The 26,428-nt window shown below is 33.7% G+C and overlaps 2 protein-coding genes across 6 annotated transcripts; one reads left to right on the top strand and one right to left on the bottom strand.

Moving 5' to 3' along the window:
• The first annotated feature begins 467 nt into the window (after positions 1–467).
• On the top strand, positions 468–2,947 carry LOC100800792 (peptidyl-prolyl cis-trans isomerase NIMA-interacting 4-like). 5 transcript variants are annotated; one of them, XM_041014533.1, is made up of 5 exons: positions 468–554; positions 1,609–1,807; positions 1,899–2,008; positions 2,467–2,609; positions 2,715–2,947. In XM_041014533.1, exons 2-5 carry the CDS (start codon positions 1,663–1,665, stop codon positions 2,755–2,757), a joined length of 441 nt encoding a protein of 146 aa, XP_040870467.1. In that variant the 5' UTR covers positions 468–554; positions 1,609–1,662; the 3' UTR covers positions 2,758–2,947. The 5 variants fall into 5 exon arrangements, with proteins under 5 accessions (XP_040870467.1, NP_001239756.1, XP_040870468.1 ...); NM_001252827.2 differs by having other exon boundaries at positions 504–554; positions 1,645–1,807; XM_041014534.1 differs by lacking the exon at positions 468–554 and adding an exon at positions 563–622 and having other exon boundaries at positions 1,645–1,807.
• Positions 2,948–7,704: 4,757 nt separating this feature from the next.
• On the bottom strand, positions 7,705–10,582 carry LOC100800258 (galactoside 2-alpha-L-fucosyltransferase). Its single transcript, XM_003522963.4, has 2 exons — positions 10,178–10,582; positions 7,705–9,261 (listed from the first exon to the last, which is right to left on the bottom strand). The coding sequence occupies exons 1-2, from the start codon at positions 10,398–10,400 to the stop codon at positions 7,817–7,819; spliced, it is 1,668 nt and encodes a 555-aa protein (XP_003523011.1). The 5' UTR covers positions 10,401–10,582; the 3' UTR covers positions 7,705–7,816.
• Positions 10,583–26,428: the final 15,846 nt, after the last annotated feature.

Here is a 26,428-nt window from a genome sequence, read left to right as displayed (position 1 = left end):
TTATTTAATCATCAATTGCTATAAAAAATATCTAAATACATCATTCAATTAAATATAATATTTATTTAATTTTTAATCATTATAATAAACATCTAAATACATCATTCAATTAAATATCAAATTTGTTTAATCATCAAATTTTGTAAATAAATTAAATGAATAAAAAATTTCTAAAAAAATAATTTTTAAAAAATTAAAATATATAGATTGACAATCTATAACTCATACGAATCAGTAATCCGTATGTATTTTTTTTTAATTTAAAGAAAAAAAAAACTCATACGAATTGTTGATCCCTATGAGTCATATGGATACGGATTGTTAAGTTAAAAAAACTAACAAATCATATAAGTCATAATGAATTATATGAATCACCCATAGGTATTTAAACAAAAGGTAAAAGATATTTTAACCCTTTCATGCTACTAGGTGTTCCACAAAAAATGTTGGGGGCCCAAACTGCCAAAGTGAAATGGAATAAGATTCTTTATTTATTTCTCTTTCTCCACTGAGGTGACTCGTCGCGCTTTACAAATTCTCAGTCTGCGACTCTGGTATGTATGCGTTGATTTCTTCTGCTTAGAGCTCAAATGCCTCCGACTTTTATTTTATTGATTTACTTGTTTGTTCCAATTCACCACGTTCTCATGATTTGTGCTTATGCTGTGTGCTGGAACACTTTTATGAAACCCAACATGAATTTTCAATTTCCATTTTCCTTATTGTCCTTGCTTTAATCGCATGGCCTATACTTGGGGTTTGGTTGGGATTGCTTTTCTTTTTAATTCTTTAAAACAAATTACGTATTAATAGTTTCAGGCACCTGAACCTTTTGTTCTCATGGATTTGATTTTTCTTAGTTGGCTTAGCCCGTTGTGATAATGTTCTGGTATGCTTTTTTTAATATTTATTTTTGTTTGTTTTAGCTGTAACAGTTTTAGCTGTAACATTTTTGCTTGTGTATGTGTGTATATATTAGTTTGACTTTGATAGGTATAGGCTCTTTTTATTTGTTTTATCGGTAAATGTGGGTTTGTTAGTTTTGTTAGAAATGTTAATTAGTTGGATTTGAACCTGCAACCTCTCCCTTCACCCTTCACCCTTCCCCAATCACTGTGCCAACCTTATATAGTTAGATTCATTTCTGTTAAGCCCATTAGGAGCAATGGATTTGTCTGGTGATCTCATTTTGATTTCTGTATGTGAGAAGAGGTAGAAAATTTTGTGTCTATTTGACATTTTGTTGGGTTTTGTTATGAACTTATGGGTGGAGCAGATGAATTTTCTTCTCTTTTTTTTTTTCCTTTTAATTGGGAGGTTGGCTGAGAGTAGTGATCACATGTTTTAATGAGCTTATTTACTGTTCTTTTGCAGATGCTATAGTTGGAATTTCTTATCCCCTTTTCTTATCCCCTTTTCAGACTTCTCCACTTTCTTGTAATATTTTATTTATTTTGATCTTCCAAAGAAAAATCCAATAAGCATATGATACAATCTGTAATTCTGGTGGAATTTCTAGTGTTATAAGCATTACTGCACTTTATTTGCTTGTATCCTTGTGTTAATCTGTCTATAGTTAGTATCCATTAGTTATTTGACTCTTTCTAGCTTACATTTGTAATCTACAAATGTTTGCTTATTCAGTGGGAATCATTAATAAACATGGGAAAAGACTCGAAGCCAAAGGAGTCAGGAGGGAAGGGAAAGGGGAAACAGGCTGCAAGTGGAAGTGATGAGAATGCTTCTAAGGGAAAAGGAAAGGGTGGGAAAGGTGGAGATGGGCTTGGTACTTGCACCTATGTCAAAGGTAGAAAATTTCCCCCATCTGTAACCATGATTAATTCTTTTCATAGTTTGTCTTAGAATGACATATTTTTTTGGCTTTTTATTCCGTTCAGCAAGGCATATCTTATGTGAGAAACAAGGTAAGATCAATGAAGCCTACAAGAAGCTGCAGGATGGTTGGCTTTGCAACGGAGATAAGGTCCCACCAGCTGAGTTTGCAAAGGTATTTTTCTTTGGCAAATGCCTGGTTAAGGAAGGACAAGTAGAAAGTTTTTTATTGGGATGTGTAACAATGCGCTCCCCCATGATTTTAAATGCTTCTCTTATGATTTATAATAAAACTTTCTCTTTTTAATTCCTTAACCAGTGCCCTAAGGGATTAGGTTACTGGTTAGCAAGACCCTTTTTCTTTTGGTGGCCATACAATGATTTTTATTTATTTTTTTAAAATCCTTATTTGTTTTGTATTAGAGTAGGGCTGAGAATCTAATTTTGAGTTAAATATCATAATTTTTTTCTGCCCCCAACAACCTGTTGTTTGTAATGTCAGTCAAGTTTGATGAATCATGAATGACAGTTCATTGAAAGGATAAATAAGAATCTGGTTCATTTGAAATCAATCTAGAGACAAACATTTTTTTCCAATTTGTTGTTATCAATAACTTTTCACTGACTTCACAGATAGCTCAAGAGTATTCAGAATGTCCTTCAGGAAAGAAGGGTGGAGACCTTGGATGGTTTCCCCGAGGAAAGATGGCTGGGCCATTTCAGGATGTTGCCTTCAACACACCTGTTGGAGCTACTAGTGCTCCTTTCAAATCAACGTATTTCTCTTGCACTCTTAACTTTTATTTTCCTGATTAGCACCTGTGCCCCTTCTCTTCTCAATTTAGGCACACCTGCTAATGTTTGCTTGGATGATGATGCAGGCATGGCTACCATATTATCTTAAGTGAAGGAAGAAAGAACTGATCCCTGAATAAGAACGAAACTGAATTTCAATGGCATCAGGGTGCTTAACTGTCTGATTAAATGATCTGCTTTCTTTCCTTTTGTGATTGTGGTTCAGAATATAAACCTGCAGTTTCTAGTATGTGTACTGATCTTGCTTTCTAATACTTCAACAATTCAGAGAATATAATGTGGATGGTTTTACTACGCATATTACGAGTATTACTGCTTTGGTCCTATTCAGGTAGACCTCCAAATTTATCTGAGAGAGATTTATGATTTTCTAAGAATTCAGCATGTTTAATGTTTGAGGATGAAATTTATCAACATGAAAGTACAGGGACCTTGATCACAATGATTGAAAGTATATGGACTAAAAATACATTAATCTTAGTCCTTATCTTTCTCATAAATATTTCTGAAAGATAAATTTTGTGGCCTAAGGACATGGTCAATAATTATGCCTAAGATAAATCTTACCTTGAGAAAGATTTATGTATTATTTATGCCAAAAAAAAAATGGGCCAAAAGTATGTTTTAGGCCTTATTTTTTTTTACAGAGAAAGGCTTAAGGCATTTCATTCATAATCGAATATTTAATACAAGAAGGAACTTGATGATCCGAAAAAAAAAAAGGGAACTTAATGAAAAACAACGAGACTAGATAAAGACGGATCTTGTTAGAGCATGAGTAACACCATTTTTTGACAAACGTTTTCAGGCATTTCATTCATAATCGTGTTTTAGGGCTTATGCCTCCATTTTGTGGCAAATGTATTTAGTCAGGAAACTAGCAATCGGGACTAAAAAAAGATTGATCTTGCTTTCCTATACTTCGATAATTCAGGGAATATATGTGAATGAGGATGGTTTTACGTCTGTGTTGTGTATTATTGCATTACATTCAAGTAGACTTCCAATTTCATTGAGTCTTTATGTATTTATTTTAGTCTGGGTGTCCTTGATTCGATAATATTTGAAAGACAGGAGAAAAAACAAAAATAGTTGTTCTATTTTGATTCGTAAAACAGTTATGGGACAAAACAAAATAATAATACGGAACAGAACAAAAACTTCAAATTTTGTTACTCACTGAATCAGAAGACAATCTGATTGCATCTTCTATCTTCAAATTTGTAAATGTTGATCATGGCTTAATTCAACCCAAGATTAACTATCATCTAATCCAAATTAAAAAAATGTTTGTACTCTATTTTTTAAATAATTGTCTGAAAGCAAATTCCATGAGTCATTGCATCTTCAGTTTCTATATCGCCCACATACCATTGTTGCCATGTCAGAAAAAAACATTACCCCTTTTCCATTAATTACAAAGACCTCTATTGAGATCATTCCACTTAATACAGTTATTAGAACCAGTTCATGTAACGACTCTTGCGGTTACATGAAACTAGAAATTATAGTCTTTTGCTTGTGTTTTTTTATAGTTTCATGTAATGGGGGCAGATGTTACAATTCACCGGCAACAAACACAGTTGTTCTTCAACAAACTCTGCTATAATATGCACTTCCACTTTAGACTAAAGTTCTTATCCATGCAAACTGTTGGCAATGATAGTGATAATTCATATTCTCCCAATCAGAAAACTGTGCACCCTCAGCCTCAAAGAGATGATAAAATCCTCACCACTTAAATATAAATAGACATGCCTTTATGAACTCCAACTTGGTTAAGGATCGGAAGAAGACACGTGTGTTCTCTTCGGTGTTGATGTCAGGATCGTCGACAATGTGGGATTTGAGGATGACAGTATAGATCTTGTCGTCGGCGCCGGTGTCAAAGTGGCAATGGTGACGAAACAGTAGTTTCGGAGGCGATGTTCACCGCCTATGATGATGAAGCCGGTGACAAAAATTAAAAAGTTATTGTGCAGGGTTGTGTGCATTTTCTGGTAAACTTTTTTTTTAAAAAAAAAAAAAAAATGTGAGCTATTCAACAAACAGGGTACAAAGTAAAAAGTTGCTCTGCATCTTATGTGGTTGTACTGTTCCTTTTGTTCAGTACGATGTTGTGCATCAAACAGAGCCTTTATGTATTTATTTTGTGGTGGATTTATATTATAACTAACAACAGGGATTAAATAAAAAAGAAAAATTGCTTGTACAGAGACTCTCAAACAGTCAAACGTAGGGATAAGGACTAAAGTGAAAAGATGGCGCAGGTATAGAAATCAAAGGATTCGTTAAACCAAACAAATGTGATTTAAACTATTTTTTTTTTGGTTAAATACATGAAGTATACAAAGTTTATTAATATAAGATTAAATATTCATTTTGATCCTTGTAAATCACTAACAAATTTGTCCCTAAAAAATTAAAATATAAAATTTAGTCTCCAAAAATGTAAAAAGTGTGACAAATTTATCCGGCTGTTAACTTTTATCCGTTATCGTTAATAAAATAGTCTATTTGAAACAAATGGATGAATTTGTCACAAAATTAATTGTTAACGTGACTATCCTGAATAGATTGAACGAAAATGTCAATAAGTTGTTATTATTGAACCTAAATGTCAATAATTTTTTGTTGGACGAAAATGTCAGTTATTTTTTTGGACAAAAATCTCAGTAATTTTTATTTTGGACCAAAACATGAGTATGTTTTCTTTGGACTAAAATGTCATTAATTTTCTATTATATCAAAATGTCAGTAATTTTCTATTGGATGTTGATGTTAGTAATTTTTTGTTGAACCTAAATATTAGTATGTTTTTATTAGACTAATTTATTAGATCTCAGATGTTTAGTAGTAAAACAAATATACTAATATCATTATATAAAATGTTCAAAAAATTAACATAAAACTGAAATATACTACAATATTAAACATTAAATTTAAAAAATTTCTAATAAAATTTCAATTAACATCATCGAACACTTTTCTTTGAGTATTTTATATTATTTTAAATTTTGAAACAAATTATATACTATATGCACAAATATTAAAACTAAATATCTATAAAAAAAACCACTTTTTTTAATAAAACAATATATATATATATATATATATATATATATATATATATATATATATAAAAGTTAAATTCATCTTTAAATTTTATAATTTTTTAACTATCATTTTAGTTTACTTGAAATAAATGAGTACATTTACATTCTAAATGATAATAAACATAAATTTATTAAAATTATTTGCTTTTTTTCTTGTTTTTTAGGCAATTTTTTTATGCAAAGATATATCTTCTTCCTTAAAAAATAACCTTATAATCCTGTTTAAAATATAGTCACAATTAAGGTTTTTATTTATTTCCAAGTGTTGTTTAGTGTATATCATATAAGTTCCATAAATTCAAGTTGAATAAGTCACACCTTTTGAATTACCAATAAAAAAGGGTAAATAGTCATTTTAATTCCCGAATGTGTAAATTGTTGACAAATTTATCGCTGAAAAATTAAAATTCAAAATTTGGGGGAAATTTATTCTAAAATTATATTTTATACTTACAATAAATGAAATTTGAGATCTAACAAATTAGTCTAATAAGAAACATACAGATATTTAGGTCTAACAAAACATTATTAACATTTACGTTTGATAAAAAATGACTGACATTTTGATATAATAGAAAATTATTGATATTTTGGTCTAATAATGGTAACTTACTAACATTTTTGTCCAATGAAAACGTATTGACATTTTGGTCCAAAAAAAATTATTAACATTTTTGTCCAACAAAAAATAATTGACATTTAGGTCCAATAATGATAACTTATTGACATTTTCGTCCAATTTATTCAGCATGCCCACGATGACAATCAATTTTGTGACAAATTCATCCCTCTATGCTAGATAGGCTATTTTATTAATGGTAATTGATGGAAGTTAATGATCAAATAAAATTGTTACACTTTTTACACTTTTGGATTTAAATTTTAAATTTTAATCTTTCGGGAATGAATTTGTAGCACATTCAGAAACGAAAATGACTATTTATCCTTAATATAATTCAAAAAGTTTATTGTTACAAAAAAAGTTGTTAAATAGAGTTAGTGAATTCAATTTTCTCTCTACATATGCATTTAATAATCAAGCAAAATTAATTATAGTCTTAAAAAACAATTACATAAATGGATGGGCTTTTGAAAAATTGTGTTCATGATAAATTGTTAACATGTTAACATATCCACTGTCAAATTTATCAGTTAGTTTTAATATGATAGCTTATTGTTAAACTTGCAATTCATGTTTTTTATTTCAATTCATTAAATTTGTAGATAATATGTGTTTAACAAAAGTATTCGTATGATTATTTGTGTGTATTTTAGGTGCTAGGCATGTTTGACCGTTATTATTGAGAAGGCAAAAAGGGTTAGTGATGATTCCCATAAGATGGAATGATGAAATCAATTTTAATTTACTCTGCATCCACCTTTTAAAAAGAAAATGATACTCCTTCTAGATTCGTATAAGAAAAAAGTGATCTTCTATATTGAAATTAAATTTAATTAATTTTATCTTATTTAATGTTATTATTCTTAAAATACATTTCATTTAATTCTAATTCTATTTTCAATAACTCTTTTTTATTTTTATTCATGATAGCAATTAGCAAGTTTCAATTAATGGTATTTTAGAAAGAAAAAAATCTTATTTTTTGTTTAAGATTAGTAAAATTAAATGGTGTCAACTAACATTGTTAATTAATGTGAAATTAATTATTTTTGCTTATGAGTCCCAATGGAATACTTGTTTAAGTTGGAACATGAAATATATTCATTGCTGAAATCATAGTATAACATTATGGTAAGTTTGATGCTTGTGTGCTTTGTACCTCTTTCTGTTATTTTAATCAATACCCTATGCAAGTGCATCTAAATACACAAGTCACAGGCTACCCGTCATCGTAGTCATTCCCTTAGATGCTAATATATTATGCACTCAGCCGTAAAATAGTGATAGCAGAGAGACATTTCTATTTTATGATTTCTATAGGAAACAATGTAAATTTAAAATCAATAATTAATTCTATCGTACAACAAAGTTTGCAAAACTTGTAAGCTAGTTTTGACAGTCATGATAGCATTCATGACCATATAGCTACTTATTGCCAACTATTACTGTCTACAAGCTTAAGACCCCAGCTCATATCCTCACAGTGCCTTACATGTGGAACAAGTGCACCAGTATCAGTTCCTCTCTTAGCCTTACAATCATAGAAGGGAGGAGCATGGAAGCATGGCTCCATCGACATGGCACGTTGACAAGGAGGATCAGGAGCTGTTCCATTCTCGGGCTTGTACAGTATCCACGGTTTCAACCCTCCAAGCCCCTGCGCCACGTAGCCGAAAGTAGACCACGAGCTCGTGACCAACATATCCATCAAGCTCAAGAGGTAAATTTCTGCCCAAGCTTTTTGGTTGTGCATCTTCTTCTCTGTTTGTTGATACCCTTCATGGCTTGGCTGGTAAATGCCAACAACTTCTCCTGTCACAGTTGGGTGTTCCCAAAACATGTCTCTCACCTTTTCAAAATAACCGTAGCTCAAGGATGTCATCAGCACAGCTTTTGATTTCGGCTTTCCTGGTGAATTAACAATATCCCCCTTTTGGTTAACATCAGGCAAAAGATTCTCCTTCAAAGTGCAAGCTAAGATCTGATCCAACACATGTTGAAATGGTCCAGTTCTAGTATCAAACACTCTTATTTGGATGCCTACTCTTTCATCAACGTCAGCTAAATAAGCTTGATAGTATCTGCTAACAAGTCCCCATACTTTGTTGGTTGGGTGGAACAGATATCTACCCAAGAAATGGAAAACTGTTTCCTTGTTTGGAAAGAGATCACTCAGTTGCTTCTCAAAAGACGGCATCAAGAATAGAGATGGGGCAAAGTAGTTATCTGTTCTCACCACTAACCATGGCACTTTCTGAAGAAAAGCTTGGTCATCATCACAGAAGAAAAGCTTGTCCTGATCGTCATAGTCATGTGCTAGATGAAGGTAGACAAAAGAGGGAACAACGGAGTTTGTAGCTGATTTATTTTTCAGCATTTTCCCATAACATTGATCAGATTTCTGATCAAAACTGGGAAATTGACTGTTGAGAGGGAAATCAGGAGGGAGAAACCAGGAAACATGTGGCAACGGTTCGCAAAAAAGATCCACCATATCAACTCCAGGATCAACCAATAGAACTCGATCTGTGAGGAGAGCGTATAGAAACACAGAAGCTAAGGTCAATATCCTATTCCCTAACCCACTATATGAAATCCATACCACATATTTACATGCTGGGGACTCACTTACATGACCAGACCTCAGATCTTTCACCGTTTTATTATAGGATTCAGTATAAGGTCCACATTCTTTGTGGAGAGCTTCATATTTTCTCAATCTAGAAATGAGGTATGATGAAGGATTTCCCGATAGTCCTTTGCTGTATGTGACCGAATGGTACCTGCTGAGACATGATTGTTCATCAAATCCATCTGCTATAAGGCCACCAAGTAGTTTATCTTTGTGCAACTCAACAGAATCAGCAACGTTACCTGCAAGTCACAGAAGATGAATTCCATTATTAAACCACAATATTAATTCATGTACAAAAGAGGAATATTGAACATCTAAAACAACTGAGAATGGGAAATCAGTTCACTAAAACAACAACAAAAGTCATATCCCAATAGGTTAAGTCAGGTAATCATACAATGCTATTGAACTCGGCTAGAAACCAAATTCTAAAGGAAAATCAGTTTATTCATTGCCAACAAAAAACATGAGCTTGAGTCCTCTCCCTCATCATGTTCATTCTTAGAATTTGGAGTTTGGATCTAGCTCAATTTCAAAAGTGAGTTCCATCAGTGAGAGTTGCTCCTACTTATATATGTTATTTTGGTCATATCATTAGTGAATATGAGATCTCTAACAACCCCCCCTCACACTAAGGATGGAATAAGTTGCAACTGACCTCTGCAAGGGGTCAGCTGACCCAATAAATCCAACAACAACCACTAGGATAGATTGTGAAACCATCTTAGAATTTTGGATTTAGGCGTAACTCAACCCCAAAAAACACTAATGAAATGATCATTCGTTGTCTTTCACTTATGTATACTATTTTGATCATATCATCCTTGGTGAATGTGGGATCTCCAACATTCATTGACTTATGCAATGCATACATTCGACGAAACAAAACTAAGAAAAAAAATGAACAATAGAGAGGACAGCAACAAGACAAGTATAACACCACTAAATCAACATCCATCTTCACCTTGTGATTCATCCGCAACAAATCCAACATAGCAGTCTCATGTTCACAGACGTTACACTACATTATATTACACAAAATGCAAACAAATGCCACAAAAAAAAATGCAAGATCTAAGTTTCATAAAGTGTTTATTAAGCTAAAAAAAAATAAAGACATGAAGACCAAATCATAAATAAACTAAAGAAAAGAACCTTGTTGAGTTTGCTTGAATTGGTGCAGAGTCTTTGCTGTTGAAGCTGATTGGATGGGAGGATGTGGGAGAAGGAAGATGAGGGAGAAGAGGAAGAGAGAGAAGAGAAAGATTGCCATGAGGCGCGTGAGAGAGAATCTCCGGCTGGAGCGCGTGTCGGAATCCGAATCTGGGAGGCCTTCGCCTTCGTCGTCGTGGCTCCAGTTGCGCCAGTGCCTCTTCATGGCACTGTTTGTCTGTCGTGTCGGTTCAATTCAACCTCTCAGTTTTGCCGTGCTTCTTCTTCCAAACACGGTGCTGTCGTGTGTTAGTGTGTTACACTTAACACCACTTTGGAGGAGTTGGAGATCCCTTCCATAACTATAACACCACTCATCATGCCACAATTTTTGATTCAACCAACCTTTCAGCGTTATTTTATTTTAAAAAAAATCTAGCTAACTAGTAGTCTTATAATATTAAGAAATTAAAATGAAAAAGTATTTATGGTGTAAATCAGAAAGTAAAAAAGATCCTACACAATGCAATTTTTTGTTTCTCAATAAACATATTTCTACTTGAGTTTCTTAATCAATATTCTTAGGACATTTGTTAGCATTTATAAAAATATTATTGTAAAGGTAAATATCATAAGGATGAGGATTCAATTGTGGTTTTAGTGAATTTTTGAACCCTTTTGAAATTCAGTAAAGTTTTTTGTCTGATAAGGACATTTGTAAGATAAGTTCGTAAAGCACAATAAGTTTTCAAAAACCTAAAAACAATTTAGATCCTGGGTCAGTTAAAAAACAGAGAGAGAACAAGAAAATATCACACACTGAGTTATAAGGATTCGTATCTACCACTGAAACTGTTAGAAAATTAAGATAAAAAGAAATAAATGAGAAGAAAATGCAAAGTCTTAAACTAAACAACAAAACAACAGTAGCAACATAACTTCAGAACATGAATCAACAATTCACTATATCATACAATAAACATAAAGAAAAATAATTTAAGGGAGAAATTTTGTTAGCTTGGATTGAAGCACGCAAACGCGATCCTTAAAGAGAAAACGCCCCCACTGTACTGGTAGAAAAATCTGATTGTTCTCATCTCCCAAGATACGACAACCCGTTGGTTTCGATCGTGTGCAACGAAAGGATCCCGAACCTTCTGAACATCAATGCTCTTACTCTCAAAAATAAGTTTTCATAAGAAAAGGAAGAGAAAAATTTAGAGAGAAAGAAATCAAATTATTTTTTTGCTTGTGTGTTTTCTAGGGAGGAGGAAAGAGATATATATAAGCATAGACTCCCTTATACAACAACAAAAATCTGATTGTTGGAAACCAACTTACAGGTATCAAAACAAACGTAACAAATCGCATTGACTCATTAAAGCAAAATCTTAGAAAAGATAAGAAATCTAGTTTTACGTAACAGATCCAACAACAAATAGTTTATTTTATAAAAACATAACTAATATGAGTAACATATTTTTAAAAAACATATTTTTAAAAATTTTAAATTATAAAACAAATGTTTACTAACATTCCCCCACATAATTTAATATTTTAAATATTTTTTTTTTAAATAATTTGTATAAAAACGTAAAAGAAAGAGCATGAGATATTATATTTCGATATAAGAAACCTTTCGGGTTTAAGCCTTATACCTAGTGTTTATGAACTTCCACCCGAGAAAAATATAGTGACTTAATTGTCTTGAATTACACATTCTTTAACCGGACTTTAGTACACAACTCCTACAATATTGGCGTTCATTTAGGTTCTAATCAGTGGTAGCGCGTTACACGGTCTTGCGCATGTATCTTGTTTCGCGAGTGTCACTTAGAGATTAGCCCATATCTCATAGTGGTGGCCCCACCACCACACTCACTATGTGAATCCTCAAAGAGTGGTTTGTGACCCCCACCCCTACAATAATTGTCATCGGATTCATTAAGAGGTATTTTTTTTTTTTTACCAAAAAGTATACATATATAAATATCTCAACCTTAATATTGTCACAATTTATAAAACATCTCTTCATAGGAATGAGAAACAGAACAATTCTGCAAAATTTTATTTTGGTGTACTTTAGTCAACAAGCAATTTCGTTGTTACTCGTTGAACTCCATTCATGAGATCACTAATCACACGGAGACGGGTGTCCATTATTGTAACTAAATAATGGAATCTAGTCTCATTCCCCTCAACGACTCAAGTACTTGTTGACGCGTCAACTCTTTTGTAAGCTGGTCCGCAATATTATTTTCTGACCTAACAAAGTCAAGAGAAATGACACCATGAGAAATCAAATTTCTGATAAACTTATGTCTCATTCTTAAGTGTCTTCTTTTTTCATTAAAATTTTTACTAGTAACTTTAGATATAGCAACTTGACTATCACAATGCATTGGAATTGGAGGTATATGCTTATTCAACAATGGCAAATCACATAACAAATTTTTAAGAAACTCAACCTCACTAGTAGTAGTATCTAAAGCAAAAATTTATGCTTCCATGGTAGAACGTAAAATAATAGTTTGTTTAGTATAGTAGATTTCCATGATACTGCACCACCAGCTAAAGTAAAAACATAACCACTTGTCGATTTTGTTTCATGAGAATCAGAAATCCAATTTGCATCAATAAACCCCTCAATTACTGCAGGAAAGCATGTATAATGAATGTCATAATTAATGGTTCCTTTTAAGTATCTAAAAACTCTTTCTAATGCAATCCAATGAGAATGATCAGGATTATTATTATACCTTCATAATCTACCAACTGTATATGCAATGTCAGATCTAGAGAAGTTTGTCAAATACAACAAAGAACCAATAATTTGAGAATATTTATGTGAAAAAATTCCTTTACTCAAATTTTTCTTTAACTTAATGGATGAGTCATAAGGAGTAGAAACATGTTTCACATCAAAATGATTAAACTTCTTCAATAGCTTTTCAACATAGTGTGATTGGGTTAAAACCATGCCATCATTTTTCTTTATAAGCTTAATACCCAAAATCACATCTACAGGACCAAGGTCCTTCATAGCAAAATTGCTAGACAAGAAAGACTTCACATCATTTATGAGATGCATATTACTACCAAATATCAATATGTCATCCACATACAAACATAAAATGACACATCCACTATCATCAAATTGTTTCACACACACACATTTATCACTATTATTGATGTGAAAATCATACGAAAGAACAACTTGATCAAACTTTTCGTGTCATTGCTTTGGAGCTTGTTTCAAACCATATAAAAATTTAACAAGTTTACAAACTTTCTTTTCTTTACCCGGTTCTACAAAGCCTTTAGGTTGTCTCATATAAATTTCTTCTTTTAAATCACCATTTAAAAAGGCAATTTTTACATCCATTTGATGAATTTCTAAATTAAAAATACAAGTGCAATTAAAACTCTAACAATAGTAACTTTAGAAATAGGAGAATATGTATCAAAGAAATCTATACCTTCTATTTGTTTACAACCAATCACAACAAGTCTTTCCTTAAATTTTTCTATAGACCCATCAGTTCTTACTTTCTTTTGGAAAATCCACTTACAACATATACTGTTACAACTAGGGGGAAGATCAATAAGAAATCAAATTTTATTAGTTTTAAGAGAACTATTTTCATCATTAATAACTTCTTTTCAAAAAGGTGAATCAATAGACCTCATCATAAGTTTTACGATCATCTTCAAGTAGAAAGGAGCAAAATTCAAAACCAAAATCCTTAACTTTTTTAGATCTTTTACTCTTCCTACGTTCAAACATAATGTCCTTATTAACATTACTACAAGATGATAAATTAGAACAAGAAGTATCACAAACAGATTTAGACAATTTATTTTTTAAAGGAAAAACATTTTCAAAGAAAGTGGCATCTCTAGATTCCATAATAGTACTATTAAAAATTTCAGACACTTCTGAATTAACTACAAAAAATCTATAAGTAGTATTATGCAAAGAATATCCAAAAAAAATACAATCCAACAATTTTTGGTCCAATTTTCCTTTTCTTATTAATGGGGATGTTAACCTTTGCTAGAAACTCCCATACTTTAAAATATTTCAGATTTGGTTCTCTTTTTCTCCATAGCTCGTAAGGGGTTTTTTCAAAAATTTTATAAGGCATTCTATTAAGAATATGAAATGCAAAATATAAAGCTTCACCCCAGTGTTCATTTTATTGCTTTGTGTATTGTATTTTCACATGTTTATTTCTTTTTAGCAAGGAGCTACATATATAAAGGCAACCAGTTACCAACGTGTAGCAACAAAATACTTGTAGCAATAACGTTAAACAACAAAAAATAAAAACCAAACAACAAACTTCCTTATTTTAAAGACTTGTAAGTTCACAAAGGAATTTGGCGAAGTAAAATATAACTTCCTAAAATTAATATATAAATAGAAGTAATGAGATGCTTTTAGTTTTTCACATAGACTAATTCTAAAAGCATTTTATCTTTAAAAAACATAATTGATAAAGAAAATATATTTTAATTTTAAATTTCAAATTATAAGAAAATATTTTCCAACAGAAACTACGTTCGATTCTTGGCAAACCACCAAGTTACAATAACTTTTCACACATTACAAGTATTGTATCACAATCACTTCTGGCTCTACAAATCAAGTTATATCCCAAGCTTGATTAACACCCAGTGTTCTTTGTCCTATCAAATCACTACTTGCTCTAAACAAATTAGAATAGATATGTGGTTGAAGAATGCTTAGAGACTAAAACTAGAATCGTCTTATAGACGGATATACAAATCAATTCTTACTTGTTTTCTCTCAATGTGTTCAAGGTGTTTATATAGGTCTCATCTTCAAGTATCCATTGTCTCACAATGGATAGATATCTTCACTTGATTTTCATTTGATGAAAATGATTGTTGGGAGCATTAAGTGCATGTTTTTTCCTCATGCAAAAAGTCATCTCTTCAATGCTTGTGTGTTAGAGAGTTACAATACATCATTCTTTGTGTCAAAGCATATCCTGCATAGTGGAGCTCTTCTTTTAATGGAGATTAAGAAACTTCAAATCTTGACTTCATTAATTCTTCATGAGATTCGATAGATCCTAGAAAAATGTTTCTACAAAAAAAATCTCATCCACATAATATTAAATGACGTCTTAAATGTCATCACACATGTTTTTGAGATTATGACATCAAACGCAAATTTTATCATGTAAGAAACACGAGACGCATGACATACAACTCAGTGGCGGACCTACATTACTTTGAGGGTGTGCACTTGCACCCCCTCATTTTTTAAAATTTATCAAATTTGTAAATAAAATCTTATATTTTTATATTTTATTTTATTTATATTTATATAATTGAACCCACTAAATTTATTTTTTATAATTTGCACCCACTGACTTAGGGTCTTGGATCCGCCACTGATACAACTTTTAATCTACATATCTATTTATATCTAATCAAAATAATTAAAGGTCATGATTCATCTTTAAGACGTAATTGTTCTTTTGACTCAACAATTATTTTGTCATGATTGATAGTTTAAATATTTTTGCTTGGTAGCTTGTAAATTAATTTACTTACCAAAAATTTTATTATTTAATCAGAACATAGTGAGAGTGTAATAAGTTGTTTTACATTACATTTCACTTATAGATGATGATGCAAAATAAATTTATTAAATTTTATAATAATTATTTTAAAAAATATTTTTAATATATTTTTTATCGGTTAATAATGTAAAAAAAAATCATACTGACTATATAAAATTCTTAATTTTATGACAAATATAAAAATATTTTTTTTCTAAATTTAATTAGTTTAAGTTTTAGTTTATTTATCTAATTTTTTTAGTTAACTTAGCTATTTGAATTAATTTTGGGATTAAATATGTCAAAATAGGAGAAAAAATTGTCAAAATATTAAATATAAGATTAGAAATACAAACCACTAAACTCCAACAACACTTAACCACTAGGGTAATGAGTTTCTTCAATATATAAATGAAAGTACTCTATACCTTTAATGAAATCAAAATTGCATGTATGTTTACAAATATTATATATATATATATATATATATATATATATATATATATATATATATATATATATATATATATAATATTAACAATATTATAGTTAAATTAATATTAATACTATTATTAACGGTGATTCACAAATATTATATACATTAATAATATATTAAAATCTGTAGGCTTAAGTGTATGAATTAATTAGGGTCCTTTGATTAAGTTAAATATGAAATATCAACACCTCTTTTGTTTTGAAGTGGTGGTGGGATACATTTAGACATTGATACTCTCCAACTCAACTCATGTGACATTTCTATCAATTAAAAAATTATTTTTTGTTGGTTTGGACACTTAAGCTTGTTAGGGGTGGATATATAGACCGGCTCAATCCGTTTAAGACCCAATTTGTGTAATCCTTATTTAGACAAGTTAGGTAAGTCCTCTTCGCACAATAATTGGACTTTTTTTCAAGATCCATATCCAGCCCGCAAAAGTTTGTGGATAAACAGGCCGGTTCGCGAGTCCAAAAAGTAATTTAAAAATATTTTTTGTAAAAAAATATTTTAAAAAAGTGAAAAATGTATAAAATTAAAAGAAAGAAAAAATGATTTCATTTTTTAAGCTAAAATCTATCACGCTGAAATATATCAACATTTTAAACATAATAAATTGACAATAACAATCTAAATTAAAGATCAAAATCTTGATATAACAAATTAATGATACTTGAAGATTGGACTTTGGCAGTAGAACGGATGGTTTGCGAATAGAGTTCACTAGGTCCACAGGCTTAATGGGCCGAATTCTAAAACTCGATATAACTATACGATTTTAAACAAAGAAATTCATTATCCTCAAGGTCTGCAGGCTTAACAGGTCAATCCACGAATCTGAGTCCGTATACCTATTCCTCAAGCCAATACTTTTATACAACTCAAACACTTTAATCCACAACTCTATGAATATATGCACATTAATATTATTAAAGGTATCGTGGTAAAATTTTGATTATAAGTTATTTGAAATGCAAAATAAGCTAATCAAACACACGTTGTTTTGCTAATTTCATCATAGAAGTTACCTATTTAATATACACAAAGAAATAAAGATAACCCTCTACAAATAAATGCTTCATACAATAACTAAAACATTATGAAATGCTTTTAAAGTAAGAGAAATCTTACTCTTTATTACTATGTAGACTATATTGTCTTTCACTTTAACCACATTTTTAATGTTATAATTGAAGTATACAGACTCAAAAGTACAAAAAAAAAATAAAAAAATTCCTTGCAACAAGAATTTTCTATCATGCACAACGCACACACTTTGGTCTAACCTCTGAAACAATGTAGAATTCCCAAAAACATACCAAACATAATTAATGGGTATAACTAATAACACCCACGGATCGGTGATCAATAAATTTTTACTGACAAAACTCATCCTTCACTACTACAAAAAGCGGATTCAACATCGGTGTGTTAACATCGGTTGTTAAAAAAACCGATGTTAACATATGCGCGGTGGCATAATTGTAAATACCGTGTATACGTTAACATCGGTTTTGTGAAAAACCAATGTTAACGAAGTTCATTAACATCGGTTATTGGAGAACCGATGTTAACATTTATTAGTAACATCGGTTTTTAAATAACCGATGTTAACATATGTTTATTAACATCGGGTTTTTAGAAAACCGATGTTAACGTTTGTTATGTTAACATCGGTTTTCTCCAGAAAACCGATGTTAACCTTAACATCATTTTGTTAACATCGGGTTTTTTTAAAAACCGATGTTGAAGTTATATTTTAAAAAATATGGTGAGCCCTAAGAAGCTGGCTCTCTGTCTTCTTCTCCATCTAAGCTTTCGCGCTCTCTTCTTCTTCTAATCTTTGTCTGCATCTGAGCATCGTGTTTGTCGCACTCGAGCATCGTCTTCATCGCACTCGAGCATCGTCACAAGTCTCTGCTTCTTCTCCTTTGCCACCATACCTAGGTATGTTTCGTCTCCTTCGCGTTGTCTTGTCCTTCTCTCTGTCTTCTTCTCCATCTAAGCTTTCTTGCTCTCTTTGTTCTCCATCTACCTTGAAGTTGTATGTTCTCCATCTGACCATCATTTTGTCTAAGGTCGAGCATCGTGCTCGTCGCACTCGAGCATCGTCAGAAGTCTGTGCTTCTTCTCCTTCGCCACCTCACGTAGGTATGTTTGGTCTAATCCTGTATGAATATTTGATTGCATTCATGTATCGCACACTTAGTGAACTAAACATGGCTAGGGTATCTCATATTTAACTCGAGCATCGTGACAACTTTGTGCTTCTTCTCCTTAGTGAAGTTTCCCTTACCCTTATTGTGTTCTTGTAACAGTTTAAGAGTTAACGCCTATTATTGGAGTTTAACAGTTTCCCTTACCCTTATTGTGTTCTTGTAAAAGTTTAAGAGTTTAAGAGTTAACGCCTCCTAGTTCCTAAAACCTTCCTTAAGATTAGAGGACCATTGGTTAAAATGAAGAGTAAAATCCTTGTCCATTGCTTTGATCCACAATCATAGTAGGAATAGGGCATCTTCTAACAGTTTGGTTCCATGAAAAGTTGTATCTTGGAACACCACCTTATTTCTATGGTGCCATATTGTCCAAGTTAAAGCAATCCACCAGCATTTCCAGGTTTTGGACCTGACTCCATCTGCTACCTCCATTCCATGTTGCAGAAAATGGTCCCTATGATTTTGTGGCATTACAGTGATAAGATTAACCCAGGACATTGATTCTCACCATAAAGGGAGGGTTTTGCTACAATTGAAGAACAAGTGTTCAGCCCTTAATTGATTAAATTTCAAGCAGCATGGCTAAAAGCTTTTGAGTTCTGCCCTTAATTGTTTTTTTATTCTTCTATATTTTATACTTTTTTTTCTATAGTTCATTTCATCATCATTGTAACTATAGCTGCCCATTATAAAATAGCTTAGACAATCTAGGTCTGCTGCTTCTGAACCTTTTATTTATCCTTGAAGTAGTTTAATTTTTTTTTATTTGTGTTCAACTAGTGAAGAGTGAAGACTGAAGTTGTTCTATCAGACTCGTTGATTTTCCTTTCATTTCGACGGAAGCCTAAGCAATACACTGCCACTGAATTGCCAGTATGAAAAATTGGTCATGAAACACACACACACACACAAACCCTAATGACACACACACACACACACGTATGATAGAAACACACAGACACACACTGATGACACACACACACACACACACACACACTCATCATACAAAGACACACACACAAGTTTGATAACAAATTTGTTCAATTATACATGCAGAAATTTGTTCAGTTCTGACTTGTTAGCTGTGACAAGGTAGCTGGCCTCTTCATAAGGTACTTATCTAAGTTTAACTTAAATTCTACTGCAGTGGTGATGACCTATTAATATTAGTGAAAACAAATTTGCCTACTGTACCTTAGTTAATTTGTTCACAGTCGTAAAAAATGAATTTATTTTAACTTGAGTTATTCGTATTTTAAGTTTTCAAATATGCTTGCATGATTGTTTTTTTTTTTTGCACTGCAAAAATCTGAAGATGGAAGTCTGTCTCCATTCCATTTAACCAAGACCAAGTGTGGAATAGATACTACCTTATGCACCACTTTTTTAGGAGTTTTGAAGAATGACAGTAGGTAGATAGGAAGGGCTGCTAAATCACTTTCATGATCAAATAAGTTCCTTCTCCATCTAAAGTTCCATTCCCAGCTATCATGATTAAATTCTCCCATATTTGAGATGAAAGAATTTTGCTGCCTACTAATCAGAAAAAGCTGATTATATTTCTGTTCAAGGGTATAATCTTTCCCTAGCCACTTGTCTGTCCAGAATTTGATTGTTTCCCCACATCCCACCTTCCAAGTCAATTGGTGCTTGAAGATATTGTGATCTGACTGGTGAAATATCTTTCTAAGGTCCCTCCACCAATGAGAAAATCCCTTCTTATCTGTATCATGCTGGAACTCAGGCCATCCACCATATTTAGAGATTAGAACTCTTACCCAAAGCTGCTGCTGACCAGATGCAAAAGCCCATATCCATCTACCCATCAAGGCTACATTGAACTTCGAAATATCCTTTATACCCAATCCCCCCTCATTCTTGGGCAGACAAATATCAGCCCATTTCACCCAAGGAATTTTATTATGAGTATTGTCTCCTCCCCACAGAAATTTCCTTTGTAAGGAAATTAATTTTTGGACTATCCTTTGGGGAATCCTGAAAAAGGAAAGAAGATAGATTGGAAGAGCATTGAGAACAGAATTGATAAGTGTGACCTTCCCCCCCATGGATATATCTTTCTGGGCCCATTTGGATAGTTTTGCTTTGAATTTAGTAATGAGAGGCTCCCAAACCATCAGACTGGAAGGATTGGCACCAATGGGAATGCCTAAATAGTGAAAGGGGTAATTCATTTGACTGCAGTTCAGGATATTAGCTGCTACCAAACCCCAGTTAACTCCACCTCCTATGATCCCGAATTGACTTTTATCAAAGTTAATCTTCAAGCCAAAAGCCAATTCAAAGCCTCTAAGCAGGGCCTTTATAGCATGAACATTCTGCCTATCAACCTCACCCATAAAAATAGTATCATCAGCATACTGCAGAATATTAACAGGTTCTCTCTTCTTTCCAACTAGATAGCTTCTATAAAGATTTTTGTGAACTACTTCCCTCATCATACCAGTGAGACCTTCCCCAATTATATTGAAGAGCAAGGGGGCTAAAGGATCTCCTTGTCTCAAGCCTCTTGAGGAGTTGAACTCCTTAGATGGGCTACCATTAATCAAAACTGATATGGTTGTTGAATGTAGGCAAGCTGAGATCCATCTTCTCCATTTTTGGCAGAAACCCAATCTAAGCAACATATAATCCAAGAAGGACCAAGACACTGAGTCATAGGCCTTTTCAAAATCCACCTTGAAAATCATTGCTGGCTTCTTGCTTCTCATTGCTTCCTCCACCACCTCATTAAGAATCAGGATCCCATGAAGTATATGTCTTTCTTTAATGAAAGCTGACTGTCTTTCATCAATGAGTTCATCCATAACAGACCTTAATCTATTAGATAAAAGCTTAGCTATGACTTTATACATGCAGCCTATCAAGGATATGGGTCTGTAATCATTTAGGGACTGTGGGTGAGACTTTTTGGGAATTAAAGCCACAAAGGAAGCATTGGAACCTCTAGGAAAGCTTTCATGAGCATAGAACTCATCCACGAATCTTCTAAACTCAGGATTCAACACATCCCAGAATTCCTTAATAAAATTGAAGTTAAGGCCATCAGGCCCAGGACACTTATCCCCTCCACAACTCCACACTGCTTGTTTGATCTCTTGGTCAGAGAATGGGACAGTCAACTGTTCTCTTTGCCTCTGAGAAATAGATTTGAAGTGAACTCCATCCAAGGTAGGTCTAGAATGCATCTGCTCAGTGAATCTATTATGGAAGAAGTTGGCAGCTTCATTTTTCACTGCATCAGGTTGCTGGATCCACTCCCCATATATAAATATACCTGGAATATTATTATAAGCTCTCCTGAAATTCATGTATTTGTGAAAGTAAGCAGTGTTGTAGTCCCCCTCCTTCAGCCATCTGGCCCTAGATTTTTGTCTCAATAAAGATTCAAAAGCATTAGAGGCATTCCATAACTCCTGCTGAAGTAAAGTTCTGTCCTTAATCTCTTGATCAGTCAGATTTCGATGAGCAGCTAGATCCTCCACTTCATTTAGCTTCTGCTGAATATTAAGGACCTTCTTAGGATTAATATTCCCCTCTGCTTTGCTCCACTGTTTTATAACAGATTTTAAGTTCTTCAACTTATTTTTAAGGGCAATACCCCCACAGCCCCCCTGCTGGTCCTTTTTCTAGGCCTCCCTCACCATTTTTTGGTACCCCTTTTGCTGCAGCCACCAGTCAAACACCCTAAAGGGCTTTGGGCCCCAGTCCACCATGTTAGTTTGCAATATAGACGGGCAATGATCAGAGAGGTTACTTTGAAGGACAGTTTGGCAGCTCTCAGGCCAAAGAGATAGCCAATTCTGTGAGACCAAGAAGCTATCAAGCCTGCTTTTCACACAGCCATTAGGCCTAATCCAAGTAAAGCTATTCCCATAACATTTAATTTCCTGAAGCTCCATATCCTCAATCCACTGATTAAAGGCTGCAATGTCATAAGGATCTGCCCTTCTTTGAGATAAGTTGATTCTTTCCTGAGAACTTCTAATGCTATTGAAGTCCCCAAGGAAACACCACATTCCACTAGGATTAGAAGCCTTCAGCTGCCTCAACTCATCCCATAAAGCTTTCTTCCCAACCAGATCACAAGGAGCATAAACATTGACAAATATCAACTTCTGATTATTACTACAACATGTGCCTTCAAGCATTAAGAAGCTTCTACCTTTTTCCTTCCTTTCTACCACAAAGATGGAGTTATTCCACATACATAAAAGGCCACCAGCAGCTTGCACAGATGGAACAAAATCCCAATGACCAGTGGAGTCTCCCCAAATGGCCTGGCAAATACTTTTATTAAAGTTCTCCCTCTTGGTTTCTTGGAGGCAGACAAGATCCACTTTGTGCTTTACAATGAGCCTTCTAACAGCAGCCCACTTGACTCCCCTCCCCAAACCTCTAGAATTATAGGAGAGAATTATCATAATTGCTGAGATTTAATTCCCTTCTCTGCTGCCATCAAATCATCTTTATTCTCCATATCCAGTAGCAGCCCTTTAACCTTGCTATCTTCTTCCTCATAAGACAAGCCCATTTCCTTCAAGATGTCACATTGCAGCTGTATAGGGTCCTCGTATAAAGAAGACAGAGGGTGACCTTTAGAAGCTGGGTTGGAGTCCACGAAAGGTTCCTCAGTCTGCTGGGCCTTGGTATTACTTCTCATCATCTCCTTTGGTTTGTCATTCTGCTAGGCCTTGGGATTACTTCCCAAAACTGTTTGATGAAATTGAAATTCAAACCATCCAGGCTAGGACTTTTATCTCCCTCGCAAGCCCAAACTGCAGACTTGATTTCCAGCTCAGTGAATCTATCAACAAGGCTTTCCTTCTGCCTTTGATCAAGGGAAGAGAACTGGAGCTCAGTGAATCTATCAACAAGGCTTTCCTTCTGCCTTTGATCAAGGGAAGAGAACTGGATCCCTTCCAAGGTTGGTCTGCAAGGATTCTGCTCTGAGAATCTTTCTTTAAAGTGATGAAGAACAACAATCTTGACACTGATGATTCTGTGGAAATTTCTGCATTAATGCAACTCCTTCACCATTCCAGCAATCGGGAGTGATCATAAAATAGAAAAACTAAGATGAATTTAATTTAAATTACTGCTTTGTTATCATTCTTGATGGATGTTCTAGCATTCATGAGTATTGACTTTGGTTTAATGGCTTCCATTTCTTACTATATGATTAAATCCTGCTCTGATATTGGATGACCATTGGTTGAAATGAATACCAAAATCCTTCTCCAAATGTGTCAGCCATGTCCATGACCATTGGTTTTTTTTTTCAGGTTATCATAGACTACTTTTAATTGACATTGTTGTTGAAGGTCGTTCGGGTTATAGCAACTCCAGGTATGTACGTAGGAACTAGCATGTATATACTGTTGTTTCATTTAAAATATTATATAGTGGTGTTTGCTTTAAAATGTTATATACTGGTGTTTAATGTAAAATGTTGCATACTGGTAACTGGTTTCAATGAATGAGGAATTGAGTCCCTTAGGAAATGAATTGATGTAAAAAAACAGAAAACCTTCTGCAGTGCTTATATTTCCACCCACATTTTTTTTTATCAGCCAAGATAAATTATATTTATATATATTGTGAGTACCAGAGGTACAAAACAATACATGAATTAGATTGAGTTGCCAGCAACATGGTTTCAAGCTCAGACTGAGATCAGTCTCGCAAGGAACCAAAGCTATGTATTACAAAGACCTACAACACCCACTGTCTATGGTTTCTACCCCCCTGAAAAGACAAATCCCGATGCTATGTTAGACGACCAATAGTTGTAGGTGAAGGCAAAGTCCTTGTCAAAGTTCTTCAGCCATGTCCATAGTGTAAAAATAGCATCCTCCATTAACTTGTTACCATCAAAAGTTTGATTAGAGAAGATGATTTTATTCCGGTGCTGCCACACTGTCCATGTGAGGGCCAGCCACCAACTTCTCCATCGGTTAAGACGAATTCTACTAGGCAAACAGAACGCGTGCTGGGAAAAGTGCTGCCACGGTTTCTGCGGAAAAGCTCCATGAATGTTGACCCATGTCATAGATTCCCATCATAATGGAAGTATTCTATCACATGTCAAAAATACCGAATATTGTCCAGTAGGGTCTATTTTCCAGATTCACTCATCTTTTTTGTGAATCTGAATACAGCTGCCAGCAACATCATTATGGAAACAATCTGCCATCTCAAGCTCTCTGTCAAACAAGTGTCTTCTCCATTTAAATTTCCACTCCCACCCTTTTTCCACCCACATACTGCAGATGTTGCAAAATTTGTGCCTTAAATAAGCTGCAGTGCTTATTTTTGTAAAAGTTGTAGTGCTCGTACATAACTTCAATTAATTTGAATCTGCTTTGCAAATGCTGCAGAATTTCAGGCTTAACCAAATTAGGATTTTCCACTCAGAAACCATCAATTTGGAGCATGAAGACACCACTCCTTAGATTGACCAAAAGCTTGTAAAGCATTGATTTGATACTGCTTCCCTCATCATGTGGCTCATGATGTTTACAATTTAATGATCCTTTGCTACCCTGCTATGAGACACACACACATAGAGACAAACACACGCAGACACAAACACAAACACAAACACACACACACACACACATAAAGATACACACACACACACACACACACAGAGTCACGCACACATAAAGACATAAACACACTGAACCACAGACACACACAGAGACCCACACACAAAGACACACACACTGAGTCACAAACACACACATACACAATCATACTCACACACATGGACAGACACACACACACATAAAGAGACAAACACACACACACACACACACACAGATAAAGAGACAAACACACACACACACACAGTTACCACATATAAAGAGACAGACAAACACACAAACACACTGAGCCACAGACACACACACAAAGACACACACACTGAGTCACAGACACACACATACATAAACACACTCACACACATAGACAGACACACACACACACACATAAAGAGACAAACACAAAACACACACACACACACACACACACACACACAACTGTTGATGTCCTTGTATGTTCTTGTACGTCATGAATGTTCTTGTATGTCATGAATGTTGTTATACGTGCTGAATGTAATTTGCTATATAAATAACTGTTGTTCATGCTGAGTGAACCGTAGATTCCCGTTTGAGACTGAATGCAATGATTCTTGCGGATAGTTTGCATTAGTCATTGTATTTAGTCTTGAATTGTCCGTTTGGACAGTTTGGGGAGACTTGTATTTTTATGTTAGACTCATTCGGTCAGGTTATTATTATTTTGATTAATTTGATGAAATTTCGATTGAATGCATTTCAAGTTGTTCTTTGAGTGCATACTTGATTATCGTGAAATTCGTTTCACCGATGTCATGTCGTGTACTTGGAGACCAATGCGAAATGCTGCCGAAATTTACTCAAATTGTTCAAAATAATGCTAACCATGACGTTTGAGGCTAACATAAAAGACAGTCTTCCTAAATGGGATAGGGCCACACCTATAAATAAAAAAGTGAGATTTGCATGCATGGATTTGCTTAGATGGATCGAAGTTGGATCAATCAAAGTCGCATGAGCCTAGAATATAAGGATGGAGTCGAGCAGTTTTTGCAATTTGCTTTAGAAAGAGGTCGACCGAATGAAGAAGGAAAATATTATTGTCCTTGCATCAACTGTTTGAATGGAAGACGACAACTACTTGACGACATATGGGACCATCTATTGTGTGATGGGATGAAGAAGAATTACACGACGTGGATATGGCATGGTGAAGTGACTGACATGCATACTGGGTCCCAATCTGAACCGTTTGATGTAGAAATGGGAGATCGCTTGGAAGACATGATTCGTGACCTTAGACAAGAGTATTTTCAAGAAGCACACGCCCCTGTGTATGAAGGATT

The sequence above is a fragment of the Glycine max genome, chromosome 4, assembly GCF_000004515.6.
Source record: "Glycine max cultivar Williams 82 chromosome 4, Glycine_max_v4.0, whole genome shotgun sequence".
NCBI lineage: Eukaryota > Viridiplantae > Streptophyta > Magnoliopsida > Fabales > Fabaceae > Glycine > Glycine max.
This window is presented reverse-complemented; position numbering and strand designations above follow the sequence as displayed.